This window comes from Marmota marmota, unplaced genomic scaffold, assembly GCF_001458135.2.
Source record: "Marmota marmota marmota unplaced genomic scaffold, marMar, whole genome shotgun sequence".
In the NCBI taxonomy this organism is placed as follows: Eukaryota; Metazoa; Chordata; class Mammalia; order Rodentia; family Sciuridae; genus Marmota; species Marmota marmota.
Window position 1 is genome coordinate 1,511,674 of NW_026000169.1, and position 25,732 is coordinate 1,537,405.

General features: G+C 43.0%; 1 protein-coding gene across 1 annotated transcript in view; it reads left to right on the plus strand.

The window, feature by feature from the left end:
- The window catches only part of Gprc5a (G protein-coupled receptor class C group 5 member A), a 44,720-nt gene that overhangs the window by 15,609 nt on the left and 3,379 nt on the right, over window positions 1–25,732 (plus strand). Inside the window, exons 3-4 of the mRNA XM_015498180.2 lie at window positions 14,812–14,901; window positions 24,757–25,685. Coding sequence (XP_015353666.1) covers window positions 24,764–25,685 — 922 coding nt within the window. The 5' untranslated portion in view covers window positions 14,812–14,901; window positions 24,757–24,763. The remainder of the gene's footprint in view (window positions 1–14,811; window positions 14,902–24,756; window positions 25,686–25,732) is intronic.

Genomic DNA, 25,732 nt, shown 5'->3' on the forward strand with positions numbered 1-25,732 from the left:
TTGTGTCCCTGTAGTAGGCTGTTTTTAAGACCTTTGGGTAGAGACCTAGGAGAGGGATAGCTGGGTCAAATGGTGGTTCCATTCCCAATTTTCCAAGGAATCTCCATACTGCTTTCCATATTGGCTGCACCAATTTGCAGTCCCACCAGCAATGTATGAGTGTGCCTTTTCCCCCACATCCTCGCCAACACTTATTATTGTTTGTCTTCATAATAGCTGCACAGGCTCAATCTTTTGCCAGTGAGATGTGAGGTGGATCTCTCTCTCTCTCTCTCTCTCTCTCTCTCTGGCTGGATTTGTGACCTTGGGCCATTACTTAACTTTAGTAAGCCTCAGATTCCTCCCTGTAAGGTGGAGATACAAATTATGCCTACTTCTCCTGGTTGTAGGACTGAATGAGAAAATGTGGTGTGGCCCTCATCACAGTGCACAGTGACTGGCAGCTGTGGCTATTGGCTGTTTGAAGGTCTGTGACAGAAATCTAGAAGAGGAACAGTGGTACTATGAGGCACCACTGTCAGTCCCTCTTCACATGCTGCATCTCAAAGCAACACTAACAGTTGGAGTTTATTTTCCAGGCTGTTCATTCTTCCTTCCTCTGCTTACCTGTGTAGTGTCCCCTCCATTCACTTATACCTGTGTGATATCTGGCTTCCCAACAGAGTGTAGGAAGCTGGACCAGGGAGGAGAGAAAGCCAGGTCAGCGTGCCCAGGCCAAGCCCCTCCGAGGACAGCTCCACTTGATTTCCTGGAGTGCGAGTTGGGGGAAGCAGAGCTGTCCTCACCTGGAATCTTCCATAATTCTGTCCCTGGGCAAGCCAGTGTTCTGTTAACAACCTTGGAGGGGCAAAAATTCCAGAAACTGCTGGCTTTTCACAGATATAGGCAAAGGGGCCTCAATGGAGGGTGATATCTAGCAACTATCAGAAGAGAATTGGGTTATGATTTATGCAAAGTTGAATAACTAATAATCTAAAGACCAGATTAACAGGGAGTGTTAGTATTTCAAAACAAGTCTCTTATTAATGCTCATGGTTGACCCTCAGGCTAAAGACTGGATTCTGGCAGGAGATTTAGGGTTTGGAGGGGCCTTGCCTACATAGCTCATGCCAAAGGTTGGCTTTTGCTACAGATGAGAGCAGGCTAATTTTTCTTATAAAGTGCTTGAATTCATGAACCCCAGTTCTCTAAGTGTCCTTCATCCCAGCCAGGATGTTTGCAAGACAAATGATCTTTCTGAATTCTGAAGAAAGGAGCAGAGGCACACCCCATTTGTGATTTGACTATGTATTATGGCAATCACAAGGTGGAAGGCTGGGAAGTCAGTGTGGAGCTGCACTGGTGCTGGATTGGCATTTGTTGAGTCAATGCATTCAGGGATGAAGGGCAGCCCTTGTGGAGGAAAAAGCTCTAAAAATTGTCCATATTATCTCTGGCTTAATGTATTCTTCAGTTCATGGAACTCTTTCTACTGTAAAGTCTCTCCTGCCTTCTCTTTCCCTCCAGGAGCAATTGGCCCCTTTCTTTTGAATTCCCAATTGATTTACTTCTCTGCACTTAACTCACTGTATAGTAATCATGTGCTTATGTGTCTATCTCAGTAGATTGAGGGCCTTAAAGACAGGGGACACTTATGTCCTTAGTTCCAGAGCATAGGTCCTGGTAGGATAATGAATGTTGACTGGGTGCATGCATGAATGAGCCAGGTGGCTAAGCCAGATGCCTGTTATCCTAAATTACATATATGCATATATGCATGTGTGTGTATGGTTAAAATTGTTTATCTTGATAATTTTCTTCACTTAGGGCAAATTCAGCCAAGGAAACAAACTACATAGTTGACTTTTAAGGAGTAACACTAAGTGAACACCAAATGGACAAGGAGAAACCAGAGATTGGTTATTTCCTGGGCCTTTTTATTTGGCCAAGTGCTTAGTGCAGCCAACCACTCCCAGGGGAATGGCCAGATGGGACCAGAGGAAAAAGTAAAGGTGATAGGGGTTTCCTTCCTTTCCAAACCAACTTGGCATGCCTCTCTGATAGATTGTAACAGAAAGAGAGAACTTTTTTTTTTTTGCATGCATTTATAAATTAGGGTTTTTTTTGCATGCATTTATAAATTAGGTTTTTATGTTCATTTGTTTTTTCTTTTTCTTTCTTTTTTTTTTGGTACCAGGGATTGAACCAGGGGTACTTAACCACTGAGTCATATCCCTAGTCCCTTCTATTTTTTATTTTGAGACTGGTTCTTGCTAAGTTGCTTAGGGCCTTTCTGAGTTGCTGGGGCTGGCTTTGAACTTGCAATCCTCCTGCCTCAGCCTTCTGAGTTGCTGGGATTATAGGCATGCGCCACCATGCTGGGTTTATGTTCATTCTTTTTCAAAGTGTCTTTAACATCTGTGGACTTAAAACTTAAATTTGTAAAGTGATCATTCTAAACCTCTAGTCAGTTGAAGTAACATTGAACATCTCAGATATGCAGCTTCTCTTCTGAAAAATGTCAAGACATTAACTTTGCATGGTTTTAGGAGTCCAGGAGGCTTTGAGGTGCAGAGACCTTTGCATTGTCAGATTAGCACAATGCCCTGCACACACAGTTGCTTAATACACACCACTGCATGGAACGAAACCAATTAATGAGGCTTCTGAAACAGAAGTCTTGCAGGAGTAGAGCAGGTGAACACCTGACAGCATAATTCAAGGTCCCACAGGAAGACAACTTTAATGCACCTGAACTAAGCCAAACCACACCTTTTCTTCTGCCATCTGTCTTTCTAATACTTTTATATTGACAGTGAAGTAGGTCTTCAGTTTCCATGAGAATTCCTGGGGTGAAGCTATTAAACCTTGTCTGTCTTATAAGCCTTGCCATGGCCTCTGTGCTTGCCTAGCATGTGTGAAGCTCTGGGTCTAATCCCCAGTGCCTCAAAGGAAAACAAAGGAACAAACAAAAACTTCCCATGAATATGTCTATCACCTTTTTCCTGCCAGGGGAAGATTTATTCAGATAATGAATCTAAAGCAAGTAACATGGCTGGGCACTGTGACACATGCCTATAATCCCAGTGACTTGGGAGGCTGAGTCAGGAAGATGGCAAGTTCGAGGTCAGCCTTGGTAATTTAGCAAGACCCTAAGCAATTTAGTGAGACCCTGTCTTGAAATAAAATATTAAAATTTCTGGGATGTAGCTACAGGGTGAAGCACCCCTGGGTTTATTCCCCAGTAGCTCTCTCCTGGGATCTGAAGATGCTCAATAGGAGTTATTGGCATGAAAAAGAAAATCACAAAGAAGCACATTATAACAGTCGTGGAGTTAGTTAGTGGACCAGGAGGCGGAGGGGGCCAGAGGTCCAGCACCCAGAGATACTCCTTCCCAGCTTGTTTTAGACTGCAGAGGTCTTGCCTGCTAGAAGCCCTTGAGAATTACATGTGAGCTGGAACCTCAGAAATGAGACCAAGTCATTCATCAATATTCAGTAAAGATGCACCATTTTTTAAAATTAGAGCTTTATGATTATACATAGTAGTAGTTGGGTTCATCCTGACAAACTCATATGCATGGAAATTGATTTCAATTCATGATCCTCCTGTTTTTCTTTTCCTGTTTCCCCTCCCATCTTCCCTTCCCTCTACCATTCTCCTTCCTCTACTCAACTTCCTTTACTTGTCTATTGGTATATATTTGATTTGTTCTTTATATTATTCTATCTTTCCCTTTCCATTTCCTTTATTTCACTCTAGCTACTGCATAGGAGAGAAAATATTTGACCTTTGAGTTTCTGAGTTTGACTTATTTCACTTAGCATAATGGTCTCCATTTTAAAAAGACTTAAAAAAAAAGATGTGCTGTTTGATAGTTTTGTTCTGCATGCTTAGCATGTGCAGAAATACAATAATAACACCAAACTCCAATGATGGAAAACAAGCCATGAGTGGAGACATTCCCTAAGAGATGCCAGTCTGGAACCAGAGAAGTCAATTTGGCAATGATTTTCACTTGAGAAAGAAAGGAAGGGAGGAGCTGCAGCCTCTGCCAAACCTAACAGTTGAAAAGCAGACTGTGTGTGACTAGAGAGGCCTCAAGGCAACACCAGCTGCAGATGAGCTCAGCAGGGCGAGGCCTGAAGGGAGGCCACAGAGTCCTCTGGGGTAAAGGTGGCAGAGGGCACATCCTCTAATGTCACAGCATAGTCAGCCACATGCACAGCCAGAGAACCTCAAAGGGTGCCGAGGATAGATCAGGTTTGGGTCTGGAAGTAGGGGCTGTGCTGTGCTGGGTGGATACTGCACCTCTTTCTAATGGTTATTTACCTCTTGAAGTCTCAGTTTCCTTGTCTGTAAAAAATAAATAGAGTAACAACTACTTCTCTAAAGATGAAAGATAAAAAATGAAGTAAAGCGGTTAAAAAGAAACCATTCCTTTTGATGATTATCCCATGATGTATTTTAGTGTGAGGAAAAAAAAACACCATCTAAAGGTGTAGATTTATTTTTGTTTAGTAAGCAAAGAGACTTCAAATAAAATACCACAATCAAGGGCTATCTATTCCCCTGGACCAACACTGTCTTTCTTAGCCCTTTATTGGGTATGACCACCATACCCCTTTTGTTACTCGTGGGGCATCCTTTTATTATTAGGAGCCAAGTATGACTCTTAAGGGAAATTTCACCTACACTGGCAAGTACAGATGTGAAGGGCGATAGATTAACAGTGGTTCTAACCTTTGTTCCCTCCGTGGATTCCTTTGAGAACATGATGAAAGCTGAGGACACGTTTTCTAAAGAAAATTGCACCCAATTCCTGAAAGCAATGGAAAGGGTTTCTCAACTTGAGGCTCATCTTTGGATTCTAGTTTTTGTGTGTGAATGTTGGGGTGGTGGACTCCAGGTGTCTTAGTCTGCGGGAGCTGCAATAACAAAATACCATGAATCGAGTGAGACTTATTTTCTCACTGTACTGAGGACTAGAAGTCCTAGATCAGGGTGCCAGTGTGGTTGGGTTCTGGAGACGATGCTTCCTGGCCTGTAGACAGCTGCTGCCTTGCTGTGTATGCACAGGGCCTCTTCCTTTTTGTGAGAGGGAAGACAGAAGGAGCAAGTTTCCCAGGGTGTCTTCTTACAAGGACACTAATGCCATGGTGAGGATCCTGCTGTTGTGACCTCTTCTGACCCTCATCACCTCCCAGAGGCCCCACCTTCCAATATCACCACAGGGAGACTTGGGGCTTCAACATATGAATTTTAGTAGGGACACAGTCCAGCCCATAGCCCGGGTTAGGAGACCCTGTATGTACTACAGGGTCTCTGAGAACATCTACAAAGATTTTTCCTATTTTGGTGGGCAGGAGAAAATAATACAGAATAAAATAAAAAGGAGTTTGCAATGTCAAATGTGATCCTTAGATAGGTAATGAAGTGAGGATATAGGAAGCTATAGTGGCTGGATGCCTGGAACAGGAATCTGGAGACCTGGGTTCTAGTCTTGGCTTCCCAGTGAAGCAGATCTGAAACCTAAGACACGTTACTTGGTCTTTCTGAACTTGAGTTCTCCCACTGGTTAGCTTATTCCTGCCTGATGCTACTGTTCATTGACATCATATAATGGGTCAGACCCTATGCTAAGTGTTCCCTTCAGCCTCTTCTCCTCAATATATTTACCAATCTGTTTAAAAAGCAAGGCAGGAATTATTGTTTCTATTTTATAGATAAGGAAACTGAGTCATAGGAGGTTGGGTAGGTGGTCTAAGGTCACCTAGCCAGCTAAAGAATGCACAGTGATTGCTATTCATGCTTAGCCAAGTCCAGGGTTTTGCTATACACAGTTGTATTGACATTGTAGTTGTTGTAAGAATTACACAGGACAAAATGTAGAGAAGTCTTTTGAATACTATGAAGCATTATCTTTCTTTCTGCGAGCGCGTGCACACACACACACAGTATTATTATTTTGTGGGAAGACAGCCATCCTTCTCTGTACTGGGAAAATAAAATTCCCACAGCTCTCAATTCTAAAGTTCTTTCTCAGAGGTTGTAGGACATTCCTAAGTTATGGGAAACCAAATAATCATGCCTGGAAATACTTGGGGCCTTCATCTTTAGCAAGAGAAGGCAGCTTGGTCTCCTGCTTCCCCTCCCGATGTCTTCTTTTGTCAATACTCACCTTTGTTGGTGCCTATTTACACGGATCACTCCCAAAGCCACACCTATCGGCTTCTTGAAAATATGTTTCCAGCAGTTGTGGTTTAGAGCAGTATAAAAGAAACAAGGAAATGACTAGCAGGTGAATGAGAGCCCTGTAGCAGCCTTGTTCTGCTGCCCACCTGCCACAGGCTGCGGGGGGGGGTGGGGGGGTTTAGGCACTCCCCCTCGGCTGGGTGTCGCTGATAGACAGGACCTTGGACATTAGCTCACAGTCTACACAGGAGTTTCACTTTGGTTTGGGTCTGTGTTTTCCTTGAAATTATCCAGTTAATCTGACAGTATCCAATGTCCTCTGATGCCACTGGGCCATCTCTGGGACAAGGACAGAACCAGACTCAGATGTGGCCTAGAGACTGAAAAACAGATTAAAGACTCTCATCCCACACCCTGTGGGAGCCAGCACACAGTAGGCCTTCAGTTGATATTTGGTTCTCTTTATTCTTCTGGTGCCTTTTTTTTTTTTTTTACTTCTCTTGATAACTCAAGAATTCATGATGGAGCCTATATTGAAGAATACGCTATATTTAACAACCTCAGGACAGTCTGTATTGGAAAGTCAAATATTTCAGGAGAGAATTAACTGAACTTCTTATAGTAGGAATCCTTTTCTTGGTTTTACTATAAATTTTGGACAAGTTACTTTTCTTCCAAAGATTGGCATTCATCCCTTTAGGGATCTGGGAAGATCTGGGTGCTTGGGAAGCAGGTTTATTGGAAAGCAGTTTTAGAAGTAAAGGTGTTCCCTGACTTTTTGAGACTCTGAAGCTTGCTAGTCCTTGTAAGTAGAAATGTCCCATTCTGATCACCTTATTTTATTTGCTTGAAGGCAGAGGAAGGAATTTGTAATTCTAGATGAGGATCTAAATGGATCATTACCTGTGGAAAATTGTGGGGGAAAAAAACCTCTTTCTTCAAACATGTAGAAGATGGTGCTGCAGAAAATAAATATAGATAGAGAACATCATTTGTACTCTTCTGGAATATTTCCTCTTTGAATAAATGATGATTTATTCCAGAATTCTCTAGTGACTGGTATATTCATGTTAATCTTTACACCTTAGTCTGGCATGGTGGCGCACACCGTAATCCCAGCAACAGGAGGCCCAGGTAGGAGGATTGTAAGTTTGAGGCCAGGATGGGCAACTTAGAGAGACCCTCTCTCAAAATTTAAAAATAAATAAATAAACAAAAAAGAAAAAAGAAAAAGAAAAACAATTTCTACACCTTAATATATGATGTGCCACTAAACTCCTGCTTCACCAGGAAAGGATTCCAATTTACCCGTGCAGTCATACTGGTACCAGTGACTTGTCTGTAAATAAGAAGGAAAACCTGTGATAAAGCACTTCTATAATTCTTTTGGAAAAGTAGCAGGTGATAATATTTTATGAGATCATCCCAGGTTCAAGCAGTCTCCCTACAACCAATTCCCATAGCCTTTAATATGTCCCAGAAATTTTATGTTTAGGTTTTTCTGTCTTTAAAACTGCATCTTGCACTTTTGTGTTGGTGGCACCAAAGCTGGTAGTCCATATCTTTTATTTTTAACTTAAAAAATAGGTTAATTTAAAGAAGAATTTGTCGAGTTTTGACAAATGCAAACAGCTATGTAACAGCCACCCCAATGAAGGTATAGAATGCGTCCATCACCTTGAGGAGGTTCCTTGTGTCCCTTTGCAGAAAACTCTCAGCCCCACCACTGCCCCCCCAGACAACCATTGACCTGCTTTCTGTCATCATAGATTAGTTTTGCCTGCTCAATAACCGGAAGCCTACAGAATGTACTTTTGTATTCTGTTGTTCAGTCCTTTTCGAGGGTAATCCTTATTGCTGTGTGCATCTATAGTTCATTGCTATAATACTGCTCAGTAGAATCAGTTGGCTCTTTTTTTCTTTTCTTTTTTTTTTTTTTTGTATTGAGGATTGAACCCTCGGGCACTTAATCACTGAACCACATCCCCAGTCCTTTAATTTATTTATTTTTTATTTTGAGACAGGGTCTTACTAAGTTGCTAAGGTTGGCTTTGAACTTGTGATCCTCCTGCCTAAGTCTCCTGAGTTGCTGGGATTATAGGTGTGTGCCACTGTGCCAGGCTCTTCTTTTAATAGAAAATAGAAAATATTCCCAGGAGGAGCAACCAGCAATTCTTTCAGTCTTTTAGTGCTTCCGGATTTAGTGTGAATGAGATGAATAGGTTTGTTTATTTATTTTTGAGCTGAGCCACGTCATGGTCTAGGGTTGTTTGGGTATAGACGTGAGGGAGAGGCCTTGACAAGGGTAGGGCACTGAAAGGCAATTTTGCCAGTTCCATGGCTTGTCTTTTGCATACAGACTCAAAAAGCTACCTTCCTTAGTGAGACCCTGTCTCAAAAAAAAAAAAAAAAAATGGCCGAGGATGTGGCTCAGTGGTTAAGCACCCTGGGTTCAACCCCCAGTATGCACCCCACACCCAATTAAAAGCTACCTTCCTGCCTTCAGTTCCAGAAATTCAAGAATAAGCAAATGAATATTTCTGAAGATCCCCTATGGGCTAGATGTAATTGTACTTGATGCCCCACAACCCTGTTAATTGAGTATTATGAATGCCCCTTTTTTTGGATAAAGAAACAGGCCATTGACTGAGTCATTAAGTAGGATCCAGGCCAGTTCTTCCTAACCCCAAGGCTCAAATTCATTTCAATATACTGCCTCTAGCTCAGGCATGAACAAGGAGAATAGGCTAGTTTGTGGGGACTGATCAGGAATGAGGCAGAGATGAGGCCGAGCACAGCCTCAGAGAGATGGAGAGAGAAGAAGTCGGGTTGATAATTGGGTGCGTTATTTTGTCCTGAGGAGTGGGAAGAGGAGAATCCTGCAGCTGCATTGGGTTTCATGTCACTTAACCAGTCTGAGCACTTTATGGGATTCTCAGCCTTGGGCTGGCTGGAGTTCCTCTTGGAACCAAAACTATGGAGGTTTTGGTTCATCACTTTCCTTGGAATGAAGACCCTGGGAATAAGCATGTCTTAAAGTCAGTCCCAGAAAAGGCAAGAAAGTCCCAGCTGTAACCAGAGAATTTTTTAAATAGCCTGATAAGGAAAAGGCTTGAGAGAGGCAGAGTTGGTGGCTGGCCAGGATGCTGACCGCAAGTGTTCGTTCCCTGCAGACTGCATTCCGGAGCTTCAAGTGTCATCTCTCACTCTGCGCCTGTTTGTCCCCTGTATACTCCACTCCTCTCCCACCTGGCAGAGGTGGGGAGCCGAAACCAAGGCCACTTGGAGATTAAACCCTGGAGACTCCTGCTCTGCTGGGTGGGTTCTTTTTAGCATTTTACATAACCTGCCAGTACATGCAATCATTGTCCACATTTTAGAAGTGCCTAGGTTGGCTTCGTAGGACTATTGCAACAAAGCACCTCCCAACAAACTGAATCCTAAGGCAACAGAAATATATTCTTTGAGTTCTTGAGGCTGGAAGTCTGCATTTAAAGTGTCTGCTTCTGGTGGTTGCCCTCAGTCCTTTGGTGTTCCTTGGCTTTGGCAGTACAACTTCAGCTTCTGCCTCTGTCTCTACAGGGTCTTCTTCTCCATGTGTTAGTCTCTTCTGTGCCTGTGTATCTCTGTGTCCTCTTCTTATCAGAACTGGGGATTGAATCCAAGGATGCTCTATCATTGAACTATATTTTCAGCCCCTCTCCCTACCCCTTTTTTAAAAATTTTGAGATAGGGCCTCGCTAAGTTGCCAAAGCTGGCTTGAACTTGCAATCTTCCTGCCTCAGTCTCCTGAGTAGATGGAATTACAAGTGTGCACCACTACACCTGTGCCCTCTTTTTATAAAGGAACTCCAGTGGATTTAGGGCCACTGGAGTGGCTCATCATCTTGCATATTACATCACAATAGTCCCCTGCTTCAGGCTTTCAATGCCCATCTGCCTCTAAGATGAGTCTGGGACTACAAAGTCAAGTTGGCCACTACCCACTCATCGAGCATCATCTCCTATGGTCCACACTTAGCTCTCACACTTTATCAATGTCCAGAGCTATCTCCTGCTTCTGTGCCTTTGCACATTCTGCTCCTTCTGCCTTAAATACCCTTCCTGTTCCTCACCCCTCTTCCCTTCTCCATATGTAAAACTCATCCTCATCCTTTAGTCCGTCCTTCCTTTGTGGGATTTACCCTGAACTCTGCAATGAATCTTTACTATGGTTTGGTTGGCTGTGGTCCTTATGTGTTCCTCTAACACAACATGTTGGCTTTTCCTTGATTATTGTCCTTCTGTCTGCCAGTCTGAGCTCCTTAAGGCAATTTCTTTTGATATAGAAGATCATCCATAGATGCAGATGACTGAATATACATGAAAATTTATTTTCGGGGATGGAGACCAAGTAGGGTCTGTCTCATTCTTCTGTGACATTTTCTATAATGCTCAGTGCATAGTTGGCTCTTAAATACTTATGTTGTTTAGTATGGAAGAGCCATATTAGCAGGAACCTAGTGGGGGCTGTGGTTCCCTGACATTGGTAGTTCCAAAAGAGTAAAAACCTGAGGAGACAATTCCTCTGTGTTCTTCTTCTGACTCAGGTGCTTCTTAAATGAGAGTTCATTGAGGTCAGGGAGGGAGATAGGTGGCACCTTCCGCCTATCTCCTAATGAAGAAGTAAAGGGAGAAAAAGGAGAGCCCAAGGCCTGAGGTTCTGCGTCCCCCATCCTAGGGTAGCATTAGTAATGAGGTCAGGTGAAGATATTGGTAGAGCTGTCTGAGTTTCTGAGCTTGAGAGGGGCCGTGGTAGCCATATTTGGTGGGACATTGGTAAGGGAAGTGTCAGCAAGGACTGGGATCTGGTGCCCCCAGATTGGGGCAGAGCCAGGACCATCCTCATAGAACCCGAGAATCCCTAGCTGGCCTTACAGCAGAGTGAAGGGCCACTCTAGTGTCAGAGCAGCCTCTCTGTTCGGGGGAACAAGGCACCTTTGTTGTGGGCTCTCTCTTCTCCTCTCCTCGTTTCCAGTCAGGTGAGCGTCCCTTCTGCGTTGCTCACCCATGCTACCATCACCAGGTAACATTCAAAGGAAGACAGCTAGATTTGGATGAAGCATGGGTCTCCAGACTCCCTTCATAATATTTCTTCCATTGATTTCCAAGGGCCCTGAATTAGCTTTCTGGCACTATAACCAAATACCTGATGCAGGTATTTTATAGATGTGCACACATGTATGTACAATTGTATACATATAATTATTATTTTTTATTTTGGGTACTAGGATTGAACCTAAGGGGGCTTTACCACTGAGCTATATCCTCAGCTTTTATTTATCTTTATTTTGAGACAGGCTTCATCAGGTTTCCCTTCCAGGTCTCTAACTTGTGATCCTCCTGATTTAGCCTTTTGAGTAGCTGGGATTACAGGTGTGCATCACCACTACTGGCTACAGTCTAACATTATAAAGAAAAGAAGTTTATTTAGCTCCCATTTCTGGAGGTTTAAAGTCCAAACAGCATACTGCAGACTCTGATGAGGGCCTCATGCCCTGGGCTGTATCCCCTCATGGCTGATTGTAATAGTGTGAGCACCTGTGCAGGAGCAAGCAGTCTCATCTGGAGTCAGAAAGCAGAGAAAGGGAGGGGCCAGGACTTCTTTTGTAATAACCCTTAATCCTTTCCAAGGGCAGGGTCCCCAGTGACTTCCCACTTGGCTATACCTCTTTTTTTGTGTGTGTGTGGTACTTGGGATTGAACCCAGGGGTATTCTGCCACACAGCCCAGCAGCCCTATCTATTAAAGGTTTCACCATCTCCTAACATGTCACACTGGAGATGAAGTTTCCAACACAAGGACCCTTGGGGGACACACACTCAAACCATTTGCAAACCATAGAAGACCCTCAACTTTTAGCAGACAACAGACTCAGGAAATGAACTATCCCATCTACTGATTCCTTCCCTTTCCCCCTTAGAAGCATCTCAGAATCACTCAGTTATGCCACTCTCCCTTTATCTTTCTTACCTCCCAGACATCACGATCTATGAACTCAGGTACAGGGCTAGGACCAGGAGAGGCAGGCAAGGAACCCAGGCTTCAGAATTGAAGGTTACTCCTCACAGAGAGGTGCTTCACACCTCTCCTGAACTCTGTGTTCTGGATGCTCACTGGCCTGACTCTCATCCAGGCTTTGAGCTGGGCTGATGCACCTGTAAAGAGAAACGAAGAAAAAATGAAGTTCAAAGGAGGGTAGGAGAGAGAGTGCTAAAAGAACCAGGTCACAGTCAATAGCAAAGTGAAGGATGGTGAACAAGCATCCCCACACCATCTTTCTCTTGCAACCCCTAGACCAGCCAGTTAGACATCACACAGAGAATAAAGAACAGGATAAATAAAACACACTCACCACACTCTCATTAGGTTTCCCAAGATTCTTGTCCTGAGAAGGGGGTGTATGGAGGGAGAAGAAATCATGTCCCCTCTGCTTTTGTTTCCTCCTCAGACTTGATGTCTTTTGCTTGATGTCCTGAACCTCACTGTGGATATGGTGATTCAGATCCTAAAATGCCAGAGCTGGAAGAGATCCCAGAGACAACCAGCTCTGTGCTGATCAGAGTTGTAGCCACTAGCCAGCCTCATATGGCTTTTAAGTCCTTAACATGTGCTGGTCCAAAGTGACAATGTGCGGTGAGTATAAAATACTCACTGGGTTCTTGAGGATGTAGTTTGACAAAACAATATAAAATAGCTCAATAATATTTAAAAAATTGATTACATGTTGAAACAATCCTATTTGTGGTCTATTGGGTTAAATAAAATGTATAATTAGAATCAAATCCCTTTAAAAATCTTTTTAATATGGCTGCTAAAAAATAACATTATATGTGTGGCTTGGATTTGTGGCTTGAATTATAGTTCTATTGTACAATGGTGATCTAGTTCAACTTCCTTCTCTAACAAATGAGAAAGCTGAAGTCTTGAGAGAAGCCCTGACTTCATGGATGGTACACACTAAAATGCACTGCCCTTTCTAGTCCCACCAACATCTCAGTGACCCCTCTGCCACTTACATCCCTGGAAGCCCTAGCAGTGGAGATGGTGAGCTTGGAGATTCCTGGCCTGCACCCTCAAGGGAAGTGTTCCAAGACCCAAGGTATTGGTTGTGGTTTCTTGGGAGTGAAATAAAATCTAACAAAGGGGAATCATGGTCTCCAAAGACTCACATTTTTTGTTTTGTTTTGGTGCTGGAGATTGAACCCAGGATCTTGTGTACCCACTAAGCTCATAGTCACATTTTGAAAGGACTTTAGATTTAGGAAATTTAGGGAAGGGGATAGAAGGGAGAAGAAATCTGAGTGGCCCTAGGCCTTCCCCCATTAATTCATATGCAGATTAATACAGGTTAGTTTACTAGATCTGCTGACTACCACCTTAAAAGCACAGTCTCAGGCCTCCTTTCCCCAAAGCAGTGGTGTAGAACCTTGCCCAGCCCTGACACAGAGGGGCAGTTACTCCAGGATTGTTTGACAAGTCAACAAAGGCAAGTTTCAGTAGGATTGGCTTGATAGTAAAAGAGGAGTGGGTAGCAGAGGGAGGGGGAACCAAGCAACAAAGACAAATTCCTTTATTCCATAATTTTATCAGGTGTCTCCATTCCCATCAGCCTGCATTGTCAAGCTTTAGGGGAGGTAACAAGGAAAGTTTTAAAGAGATAGTGATCTCTCAGCCCCAGGCACTAACCCATGTTATCTGAACACAGTTTCTTTTGGTACTGGGGATTGAACCCAGAGGTGATCAACCACTGAGCTACTTTCTCGACACCTCTCACCCCTTTAAAAAATTTTATATTTTGAGGCAGGGTCTCAAAATTAAGTTGCCGAGGCTGCCCTTTTGCGATCCTCTGGTTTCAGTCTCCGGAGATGCTGGGTTTATGTGTGCGGCACAGCGTCCAGCATCTGGTCACAAGTTTTGACAAGTGTCCTTGTTGAACTGGACCCAGTGAAGAAATCTTCCTGGACCTTTATCTCGCTTTGCTTGGAGTCCCTGGAGGGTGGTCATCTCTTTTTCCTTCAGTCTGGCTTTCCATCCCGCGCTGGTGGGGTGAGAGGGTGGAGAGAAAAGCTAAGCTAAGGGAAAGTGCAGGCTTGTTCCATTGAAATTAACAAGGGAGCTGCTAGGATCTAGCCTGCAGGTCCTTGCCCTTGTGGGGCTGGAGTGCCAGCGGGGAAGGCGGGTGTGGTTTCCTCCAGGAGGTGACAACCTGTAGGGCCTGTAAGGAGCAGTCCTCCGTGGCCGCTCTATCATCCGGTGCTCCGGGAGTAGCCTGAGCGCAAGTCTTGGAGCAGTCTGATGCGCTGCGCTGCGCTGCGCGAGGTGGGTCCCGCCGCGTTCCTTCCCCTCCGCCCCCTCCCAACCATTTCAGGAGTGACTGTGCTTCTGACGTCAGGAATCCTTTGGTTCATTCCCTGGCACGGTGACTTTATTTTCATAACAGCACCAAGTGCCTTGGAACTGGAATAGGCGTGTCCTCTCCCCCTGACCCTCCCCGCCCCTGCCCTCTGCTCACCCCCTTGCTCACCGCTCCCTCCCTCCCGCGACGGCAGCCTTTATAACTGCTCAGCTAGCCGAGGGCGGGATCACTGCCCAAGGACTGACTCGTCCAGCACCGAGGGGCCCGCGTGCTTCTCTCTTACGCGCGAGGAGGGCGCCAAGTTCACCGCCAAAACCTAGACACTAGGGTAAGTGAGGCGCGTGGAGCTCAGAGAGCGCGGGACCTCCAGATTTAAATCATTACCGGAGAGTAGGCGTTGGGAGGGGTGGCCTAGAGGAGGCCAGGAATCCTGGTGATGGACTACAGCTGACTATGAGGAAATAACTAATCCGAAAGAAAGGGGGATTCCTCTAGTTTAACTCAACTCAGAATTTGTTTTCTGGGTTTCCCATGCTAAGATAGAGGCGGAGAGCAAAAAGATCACCAGGGTAATAGTTTCTGCTTAGACACATTCTACAAACTCCGAATAGGCTGAACTCTTGTCAGAAAAGAGGTGAGCAACCCTGGGATCAATTTGGGGCAAGAGAAGAAAGAGAGAAAAATGTTAAAGTTAGGGAAGGGACTAGGGTGGAGAGGGTCTAGGAAAATTGGGGGAGGGTGTAGGAAGGAGGAGATGATGACCGTTACTACTTGATTGAGATACTGAAAAGTTTCCATTAATTTTATTCTTCCACTACAACGTACTCTTCTATTTTGGGGAAATAGATCTAGAAGCCACCCCTTTTCTCTATATTGGATTCCACAGCATACTCTCCTTTCGGGAGGAAGCAGCTGTCACCATCTCCCTCTTCCTGCCATGCCTACCCCCCAACCCGCCCCACCTCCTTCCTAGTCCCTCTCCATCCCTAGTCCCTGGAGTGGCTCCGGAATACCCAGCAGATGGAAAACGAAAAGGCAGTAACCACCCACCTTTCAACAACTAAGTAGCCCCTGGGAATGGCTTAAATGTGGTTCAAGATATCTCTTAAAATATCCATGGGAAGAAGGGTAGCAAATGGCCAAAGTCTGCTCAGGATCAAGGAGGTTGAAGGACTTTCTTTCCATTCCTTCCTTTCCAGGCTGATTTCTCTGAAGAGGCTTTTGTAAATGATGCACCTGTTGAAGGGTTCATCGCAATCAGCCACTGCAGTGGGCTTATTCCTGAGGAGGAATTCTTTTAGCCACTTCAGACGGGATGGCCTGGGGACCATGGGAGGGATGAGGGTGAGGTCATCTTTGGATGCTGGCTACTATTAGGAAATGTAAGAATGAAGGGGAGAGAGGGTGGAAACAGGTGCTGAGAATTTGCTCCCTCAAAAGTATGGAGAGGGCAGGGCTCCAAAGGCCCGATGGAATGAGCAGAACTGTGTGGTTTCCCAAGAGCTCTCAATTTGGCGTCAGGGAACTTGATTTCTTCTTTCTGCTCAGCAGGATCATGTAACTGTCATCAGACAACCTCCTGGGGGTTGGAGGGGGAGGTCTCAGGGAGGCCCCAAGTGCCTTTCCTGCATTAAGATTCTAGCCCCTCTGTCTGCACATGTCTTGTTTGGAATCTACTTTTTAATATTCTGTTCCTTAGTGGTAACTGAAGATAAGATTTTGAAGAAGAATTTTGACTGCAATTCTTATTCTTCTCATTCTGGATCTACTGCTATGTAAAAATTCACAAGATTGAGCTGAGGAAATGATGTGAAGGTATAATACACAGTAAACAGGACAGCAGTTTTTCTTGAGGGAGTCTTTGACTTTCAGAGTATTTCAGTGCATTTGTTTCTACTTTTAGTCCTATTTCTATGGCATTGTGGCCAGAATATGTAATCTATACTTTTCTTATTTTAGAATTTCAGATTTTTCTTTTTTAAAAAAAATATTTATTTTTTAGTTGTAGTTGGACACAATACCTTTATTTTATTTATTTTTATGTGGTGCTGAGGATCGAACCCAGCACCTTGCGCTCTACCACTGAGCCACAACCCCAGTCCTCAGATTTTTCTTTGTGTTCTAAAATATGCTTTTTTTTGTGTGTGTTTCGGGGAGTGTAATCATCCCCCCAAATGACCACTTAAGTAGAAGTGATCGTATAGAGCAGGGGTGGCAAAATATAGTCCATGGACCAAATATAGCCCACAACTTCTTTTTGTGAATAAAATTTTATAGGAAAACCTCAATGCTCATACATTTATTACTGTTTTCATGCTACAAATATATGGCTTACAAAGCCTGAACTACTTACTGGCCCTTTACAGAAAATGCTTGCTTATTACTGATACAGAGGATCTGAATTATATGATTAATAATGGAAATCTAACACACTTAGAATTGTAGCTATTTGGGAGGCTGAAGCAGGAAGGTCGCAAGTTTGAGGCTAGTTGGAGCAACTTAGTGAGACCCTGAAACATAATAAAAAATAAAAAGGAGGGGTTATTGCACAGTGGTAGAAGTGCCCCCAGTTTCAGTCCCCAGTATGGAAAAAAAAAGAAAAGATCAATTTTGTGTATTTAATCCACCAAAGACTGACAAAGAAATATTCTATAATTAAGTATTTCTTCTGGTTTCTCCTTCTATATCAGTAATCCTTGTTTTAAGTATTTTGGTGCTGTATTTGGTACATGAAAGTTTATGACAGTTTTATCTTCAATGTGGAGCATCACTAATTATTTTGAAGCAAGCTTTGGGGTACATATAATGCCTTTTTCCCTTACCTCAACTTTGTGTGATATTAAAATCTCAACTCTTGCTTAATTCTTTTACTGTAAGCCAGCTATTTAACTATGTTTGACTCATAATACCTCTTAAATAAGCATTATCTATTAGTAATTCTTTTTCATTTCTTTTTTTTTTTTTTAACTTTCAACCTTTCTCGATTCCTTTGCTTTGGGTGATGTTCTTGTAGAAATAATAGTTTAATTTAGTCTTTTCAAAATAAGTCACCATTTCATTACTGTAATAATACTTGCTTTCTGTGGTCATCTAATTTTAGGCCATGTAGTCTGTTTTTCCCCATTGTCTCCCCCATTAGACAGTATATATTGTGTTTTTAGATCTACCAGGCAACAAATAGATGGGAGTGCCATTCAGAAGGTTTAGAAGTCAGGCTGGTAGGAAGATATGAAAAGCTTAACTTTGGACTCTTGAATCCAACATAAATATTTTGTCCTTATATATTGAAGTAAACTATTTGAAGGAAGAAATCTTTAAGAATTTTGAGATATAAAATCAGTAGAGAACTTTATTTTATTCTCTATCTGTTTTCTGGAAATTTGATTTCTCAGAATTCTGGGCCAAAGAGATTTGGAAGCTTCACTCAGTATCTTAACTGAAAAAAAAAAGATTTCCGATATTTATTTTATATTCATATTAATCTAAAATTTACATGTGCTGTTTAGAGTAGGAGGAAAAGTGCAGAAATTAGTACGAACATTATTGTTACACTTGTTTTGAACTATAGTGCTGTGATGATTTTTTTCTCCCAGTAACTACCTAGAAACTCAAGTCATGATGTTAGTAAGATGCTATTCATGAGATTTTGCTATGATGCCTCACTTTTATGTCATCACAATTGGGCTGGCTACCCGTAACAGGGGAGCCTAGAGATTTTCCTATGAATACTTTCCTTTTCCTGTAATCCTGCTAAGGGCAGAGAGATTTCTTGAGGGACTCCTCCCTTAGCATAACTCAACCTGGATAAAAATATGAGGATTTGCATCAGCACGTATTCATCTTCAAAAATTTTTACTCCCTATTACTCACACTTGCTAATAAATAACTTGCTTTGGGTAAATATTCAGCTGTCAGTCTTAGTCCAAAATATTTTCTCAGCAACTGCCATGTAGAGTACATGGTGAGATTGATACCAACAAACAGAAGATCTGCTTGATTTCCTTATGAAGCTTGTTATCTGACAGGCTGGTCAGCACTGGTGATAATGTTAATATATACCATATATATGGAAAAACATCAGGGCCTAAAAACACTTAGTTATAAAAACTATGACAAGACCTACAAATTTAGAATGAGATAGGATTAATATTGACAATTTTAAAACCTCATTATAGAGGTTAGATTTTGGGTCAAATTTTGAAGAAATTTGGCAAATGGACTGTGAACAAGAGGGAAAGGGTCTTTCTTGTTAAGAGAATAATTCATGGTCAGAGGCAAGAGCATGACCTTGTAGGAGAAGGCTGTAGATGATCCCAGGGAGAAAACAATCTTAGAAGATTTGCATTGTTTTAAGAGCCACAGTTTTTTTTTTTTTTTAACCAGGATTTAACCCAGGGGTGCTTAACCACTGAGCCACATCCCCAGCCCTTTTTAAATATTTTATTTAGAAACAGTGTCTCGCTGAGTTGCTTAGGGCCTTGCTACGTTGCTGAGGCTGGGTTTGAACTCTCAATGAGCCTGCATCAGCCTCCTGAGCCACTGGGATTACAGATGTGTGCCACCGCAACCAGCAAGAGCCACATAATCTTGTGCAAATTATTTAATTTCTTTGTGCATCAGTTTCCTCAACTGTAAAATGGGGGCCAAATAGTAATTCAGTGAGGACTGAATGAAGCAATGAATGACTTTGAGTAAATTTATTTATTAATTTAAGATTTATTATTTATTAACCTAAGATCCAGCAAAGCTAAATTTAGCAGCTGCCTAAGCCAGAAGTCTAGGAGTTATCCTGGATTCCTCCATTCCTGAAGCCCTTTCTCTTCTACCTTCATGAACACATCTGCCATTCTCTGTTCATCTCTCATGTCTTTTCTTCCAGTCTCTTTTCTCAAACTGCCTGCCACTCCCACCTTGTCCCCAATTAGGTAGAAGGGGTCCCTATTTTTCATGTGTGTTCAGCATTCTCTGTATCCCATAACTCCTGAGTTGTGCACAAGTGCAACTGACTCTATTAGCTCTCCAGGGGCAGTGGCCATACTGTGTGATTTGTACACTTAGTGTGGTATCTGACACAAATTACACACTTAAATATTTGTTGATTGAGCAGGGTATAGTGGTATATGCATGTGATTCCAGCTACTGGGGAGGCTGAGGCAGGAGGATCACAAGTTTGAGGCTAGCTGGGCAACTTAGACACTGCCTTAAAATAAAATTTAAAAAGGGCTGGGTATGTAGCTGAGCCAGAGGAAAATAAAACTGTCCAGGGTCATTAACAAGCAAGTCTGTATTGCAAGAGGTTTGTGTACCCAGAGGATGGTGCAGATAAGGGAGAGACACCAGGAAGGTACCAGAGGAGGAGCACAGGGTACTGATCACTTCGTGCTGCCTTAAGCCCTTTTGGAATGAGTCAGGGAGTGGAAGAAAGGTTAAAAAAAAAAAAAACAATGGAAAAGGAGGAAAAAGAATAGGAGGAGGAAAAGGAGGAGGAGGAGGGAAGGAAAGGAGTCACCTATTAGGTAGAGTACCCCTGGGGTCCATCTCCAGTATCACAAAGAAAAGAAAAAGTTAATTGAGAGAAAGACTAAGTATAGAATCACTAGGTTTGGAAACTTCTCAGTAAGCCAGTGCTAAGAGAGAGGATGAGGGAGGAGAGAGGCTGAAGGAAAGAAGAAAAACTTTATAGACCATGACAGTGATTTAAAGTGAAGGACGGAGTTATGATCATGACTACTCTAAAGAATGTTCTTCTCATGTGACGGTACACACATGACTGTATCTGTCAGAGTTAAATATAAATAGATTGTAGTAATATTAAATGAGATCGTATGTGTAAAAACATGTAAATGAGAGAATACACGTTAAAACCTTCATACTCGGCATAGTGACAGGCTCATGTGGCAGTTGTTGTCATTATTTTTATTCATAATTATATTGCCACTATCGTTATGATTTTTTTTAAATACTGGAGATTGAATGCAGGGGCACTCTGACACTGAGCTATATCCCCATCCCTTTTTATTTTGAGACAGGGTCCACTAAGTTGCCCAGCTGGCCTCAAACTTTCAATCCTCCTGCCTTAGCCCCAGAGTTTCGGGGAATAAAGGCGTGTGCTCCTTTCCTTATTTTACAGAGCAGTGGCAGAGGCTCTGAGAGGTTATGTGACTTGGTCCACACACACTGGAGACCCATTTTTCCTAAGAGGAAGGAATGACAGAAGGCTTTGGGATTGAGCCTAATATGTGACTCCCTTCCTTCTTTCTTCCTCCTCTTCTTCTTTTCCTTTTGTTCCTTCTTTTTTCCCTGATTGTTTTTTAACCTTTCTTTCATGCCCTGACTCATTCTGAAAGGGCTTAGGCAGCACGAAGTGATCAGTACCCTGTGCTCCTCCTCTGGTACCTTCCTGGTGTCTCTTCCTCATCTGCACCATCCTCTGGGTACACAAACCTCTTGCAATACAGACTTGCTTGTTAATGATCCTGGACAGTTTTATTTTCCTCTGACTAAATGCAAAGTATTTATAATGCTTTCAACCTGTTGAGCAATCCCTATAAGGCTGGGGAAGGGGGGTGGATGAGGATTAATGGAGGTAAATTACAATGGTAATGGCAAAAAAATCAGTCACTCGGGTTAATAATATTTACTGAGACATTTTTAAGAAGACATTTGTGTGTCTGGAGGTGTGGTGGTTAATGGTAGAGCTTTGTGCCTAGCATGCATGAGGACCTGGTTTCCATCCCCAATACCAAGAAAAAAAATTTAACTGGATATTTGATATTTAAAAAATTGCTGATTTTTAAAAGTGTGGCTCAGGAGTTTTATTCTTTAGAAAGACATAGTAGAGTATTTATGAATAAAATTATATGATATATGGGATTTGCTTAAAAATAATTTAGTGAGGGCTGGGGATGTGGCTCAAGTGGTAGCATGCCCGCCTGGCATGCGTGCGGCCTGGGTTCGATCCTTAGCACCACATACAAAGAGGTTGTGTCCGCCGAAAACTAAAAAATAAATATTAAAATTCTCTCTCTCGCTCGCTCTCTTTCTCTCTCTCAGTCTCTCTTAAAAAAAATAATTTAGTGAGTGGGATGGGGCATTAGCTGAAGCAAAATTGGTCATATACTGATAATTGTTGAAACCAAGTTTTGGACACAGGGCCTCTATTATACAAAGTTCAATAATAAAAACCTTAAAAAGGGTTTTTGTTTTCTTTTTTGTACTGGTTTGGTCCTGGGGATTGAACCCAGGGGTGTTTACCACTGGGTTGTATCTTCCATCCTTTTTGTTTTATCTTTTGAGACAGGGTCTCACTAAATTGCTGAGTCTGGCCTGGAACTTGGAATCCTCCTGCCTCCATCTCTCCTTTGGCTGGGATTACAGGCGTGTGCCAAAGTGATTTATTTATTTATTTTTCTTTCTTAATGTTTTCCAGGCATTTTAGGACTGTTTCTATCCTCCTTACTTGGTTGGGAAGGTGGAGATGAATTAGGGGAAATCAGTTTTCTCTTCTCTCCACACCCACTGCCCATTGCTTGTTAGGCTCTGGTCTGGAACCTGGAAGCTCCAAGACACACCTCCCTCCTCACAGCTGAATGAGGGGCCTGTAGGTCCAAGCTGGGGCTGGGATCTCTGTCTTACTGCTTCTTTTTCGGCACTGTTTTGTCTTCATCAGTCTCGGTCAAGGTTTAGAGTCCTGAGGTTCAAAGTCCTTAGTAATTGTCAGGTAATTATGATAACAACTAGTTGACCACACACAGCAAATACCTTGAGGGGCGGGGAAGTGGCGATTGGCAGGGGAAGTCAGGAGGGTGAAGGAACAAAGAAAAGAGGGAAATACCTTTCCTGCTAGATTATCACCCCTAAGATTACTCTCAGAGGGTGTGGAGAGATGGAATGAGATGCCAGGGCCTGTGTTGCTTTCCTTGTCCTTGCTGGCCTCAAAGGAGTCTTCCTTTCATGCATTCATAGTAGACAAGGGAGATGCTCTCACTGTGCTTTTCCATGGAAGGCCTCTGCAAGTCCTCTCTTCCTGGCCCTGTGCCCCTTTCCCATGAGTTCCCATTTCTCTCCTGGTCCATTTAGAGCTTCTCACCAACGAGTGAGCAATCCCCACACTAGAAAAAGAAAAGCTAAGAGAAAGACTTCATGCACAAATAGCATACAACAAAATAATTCAGATAAAATTTATAGTTTATGTAGAAACTGTTGGGGTTGTAGCTATGTCTAGCAATGTTGAATTAGCTGACATTGACTGAAATTTGAGAGCCACCAACTTTGAGGAAATGTGGAAAGTCCCTTCTCTTTCCAGTTCCCTAATTTAGCTTCCTAGTGTTCCCTGAATCCCTGGGATTTAGATGTCATGGGGGTCACCTGGGTGTCAAATTCACAAGGAGGTTGTGGGGCAGAGAAAAAAGGCTTTTTCCTGAGATATTAAGGGCAGATATATGGGAAGTAAGCTGAGGCATACCCAGTCAATTCCTGATTATCCCAAGTGAGTGAGCAGATTACCTGCTTGTGAATCATCTATCACTTGGGGCCTCTCAGCCTTCCTGGTCTAAGAGTGAAATCAGGGCCATAATGGGGCATCCAATGAAAGAAAGATGGGGTGGGTAGGGGAGAGAAGCTCAGATTGCATTTTTTTAAAATAATTTTTTAAAGCATTTATTTTTTAGTTGTAGGTGGACACAATACCTTTATTTTATTTTTATGTGGTGCCCCACCCATGCTAGGTGAGCGCTCTACCTCTGAGCCTCAACCCCAGCCCTCAGATTGTATTTTAATATCCTGTAGAACTCATCAGAGAGAGAGAGCACCTATAGTCGATAAGAGCATGGATCCTAGAGCCAGGGAACTTGGATTCAAATCTATCTCTGGGGTCAAGGATATAGCTCCGTGGTAGAGTATTTGTTTAGTATGCAAAGGTCCCGGTTTGATCTCCAGCATTGGAAAAAAAATTTATCTAATTATATATATATTTGATGTTTAGCAAGTATCAGTTTCCTAATCTGTGTATGTGTGTGTGTGTGTGTGCGTGTGCATGTGTGTAACTGGGGATTGAACCCAGAGATATTTTACTGCTGAGTTACATTCCCAGCCCTTTATATTTTCTTTTGAAACAGGTTCTAAGTTGCTGAGGCTGGTCCTGAATTTGATTGTCCTGCCTCAGCCTCCCAAGTTGCTGGGAGTTACAGGTGTGAACCACCATGCCTGGCCCTCAGTTTCTTCATCTATAAAAGAGGGATAATAATTTGCATCTCATAGGGTTGACATGAAATTAAACTAATATTTATGTAAGGTGATCAGAAGTCAAATTCTGACTCATAGTAGAAATGAGTCTTAGGTATTAGTAATAGTTTTGTTGTTGTTGAGTTAGCCCCTGTTTTTGTTTCATCCAGGACTTCCATCCTTATAGGTAGCTAGTTTAGAGCTGGTTATGGTAAGGAAGTTTCCTTTCACATTCTTTGGGAATTAGTCAAACCATCCATGTAAGTGTTAAAGCTAGGGGGAAACTCTTTCAATATGAGACAGCAGAGCCAAGGAAGAGGGATCAGGGACTCAGAAGTGAATGTTAGGTCTCTGCAGAGAAATCTCCAGTTCTGGTAACTCCTCTGTTCCATGAGAGAATGGGTTGCTTACAAGTGATATCTGAAATAGGGCCAAAGATGGAAAAAGACTTGAGACTGTGTTCACTTTATGCTTAGATATTTCTGTGTTCATGAATTCCTAAGAAAACACTAGCCCAAAATATTAAGAACTCTGGCAGGTCATATGTGATATGGTTTTTGACCATATCACACACACACAAAAAAGAAATACCTCTTTGGCACCTTGGATCCTCAACCCTATGAGATGCAAATTATTATCCCTATTTTAAAGATGAGGAAACTAGGCTCTGAAATACCTCTTTGGGGAAAAAAAGAAAGAAAGAAAGAAAAAACCGAAATATTAAGAACTCTGGCAGGTCATATGTGATATGGATTTTGACCATATCACACACAAAAAAGAAATACCTCTTTGGCACATTGGATCCTCTGGCTTCAAAGTAAAGGAAAAGTTGGTAGCTTTATCTAATGTAGCAAGTTCAAGGGCAAAATTGGCTGAACATGTATTTTTTCCTAATCCTTTTTCAGTCTTGTGTCTGGGTTTGTTCAAACTCACCCCCAACCCTAACTTTGTTTTTATGTAGGACCAGAATGACCACAACCCCCCCCAGTGGCTGCCGCTCACACCTGGACTCCAGGTACCAGAGACTTTGTGATATGTCTGAAGCATGGGGCATCGTCCTAGAAACAATAGCCGCAGCAGGGGCTGTGACCTCAGTGGCCTTCATGTTCGCTCTCCTGATCCTCATCTGTAGGGTGCAGGACTCCAACAGACGGAAAATGCTCCCGACCCAATTTCTCTTCCTCCTGGGAGTGTTGGGGGTCTTTGGCCTCACCTTCGCCTTCATCATCAAGCTGGATGGGGGCACAGGGCCCACACGCTTCTTCCTCTTTGGTGTGCTCTTTTCTATTTGCTTCTCTTGCCTCCTGGCTCATGCTTTTAACTTGATGAAGCTAGTCCGTGGGAGGCAGCCCCTGTCCTGGATGGTGATTCTGGGTCTAGCCGTGGGCTTCAGCCTGGTACAGGACGTCATTGCCATTGAATATGTCGTCCTCACCATGAACAGGACCAATGTCGACATCTTTTCTGAGCTTTCTGTTGCTCGTCGAAATGAAGACTTTATCATGTTGCTTATCTACGTCCTTTTCTTGATGGCGCTGACCTTCCTCACATCCTTCTTCACCTTCTGTGGATCCTTCAGTGGCTGGAAGAGACATGGGGCCCACCTCTGCCTCACCATGTTCTTCTCCATTGTCATCTGGGTGGCATGGATTACTTTGCTCTTGATTCCTACCCCTGGTCCCGAATGGGATGACACCATCTTGAGCACAGCCTTGGTTGCCAATGGCTGGGTTTTCCTCTTGGCTTATGTGGCCCCTGAGTTTTACCTGCTTACAAAGCAACGGAACCCCATGGATTACCCAGTGGAAGATGCTTTTTGTCAACCTCAGCTCATGAAGCAGAGCTATGGTATGGAGAACAGAGCCTATTCTCAAGAGGAAATCACTCAAGGTGCGATTGAGAATCCTTGGGTGGGAGGGTGGGGGAGGGTCAGAGGA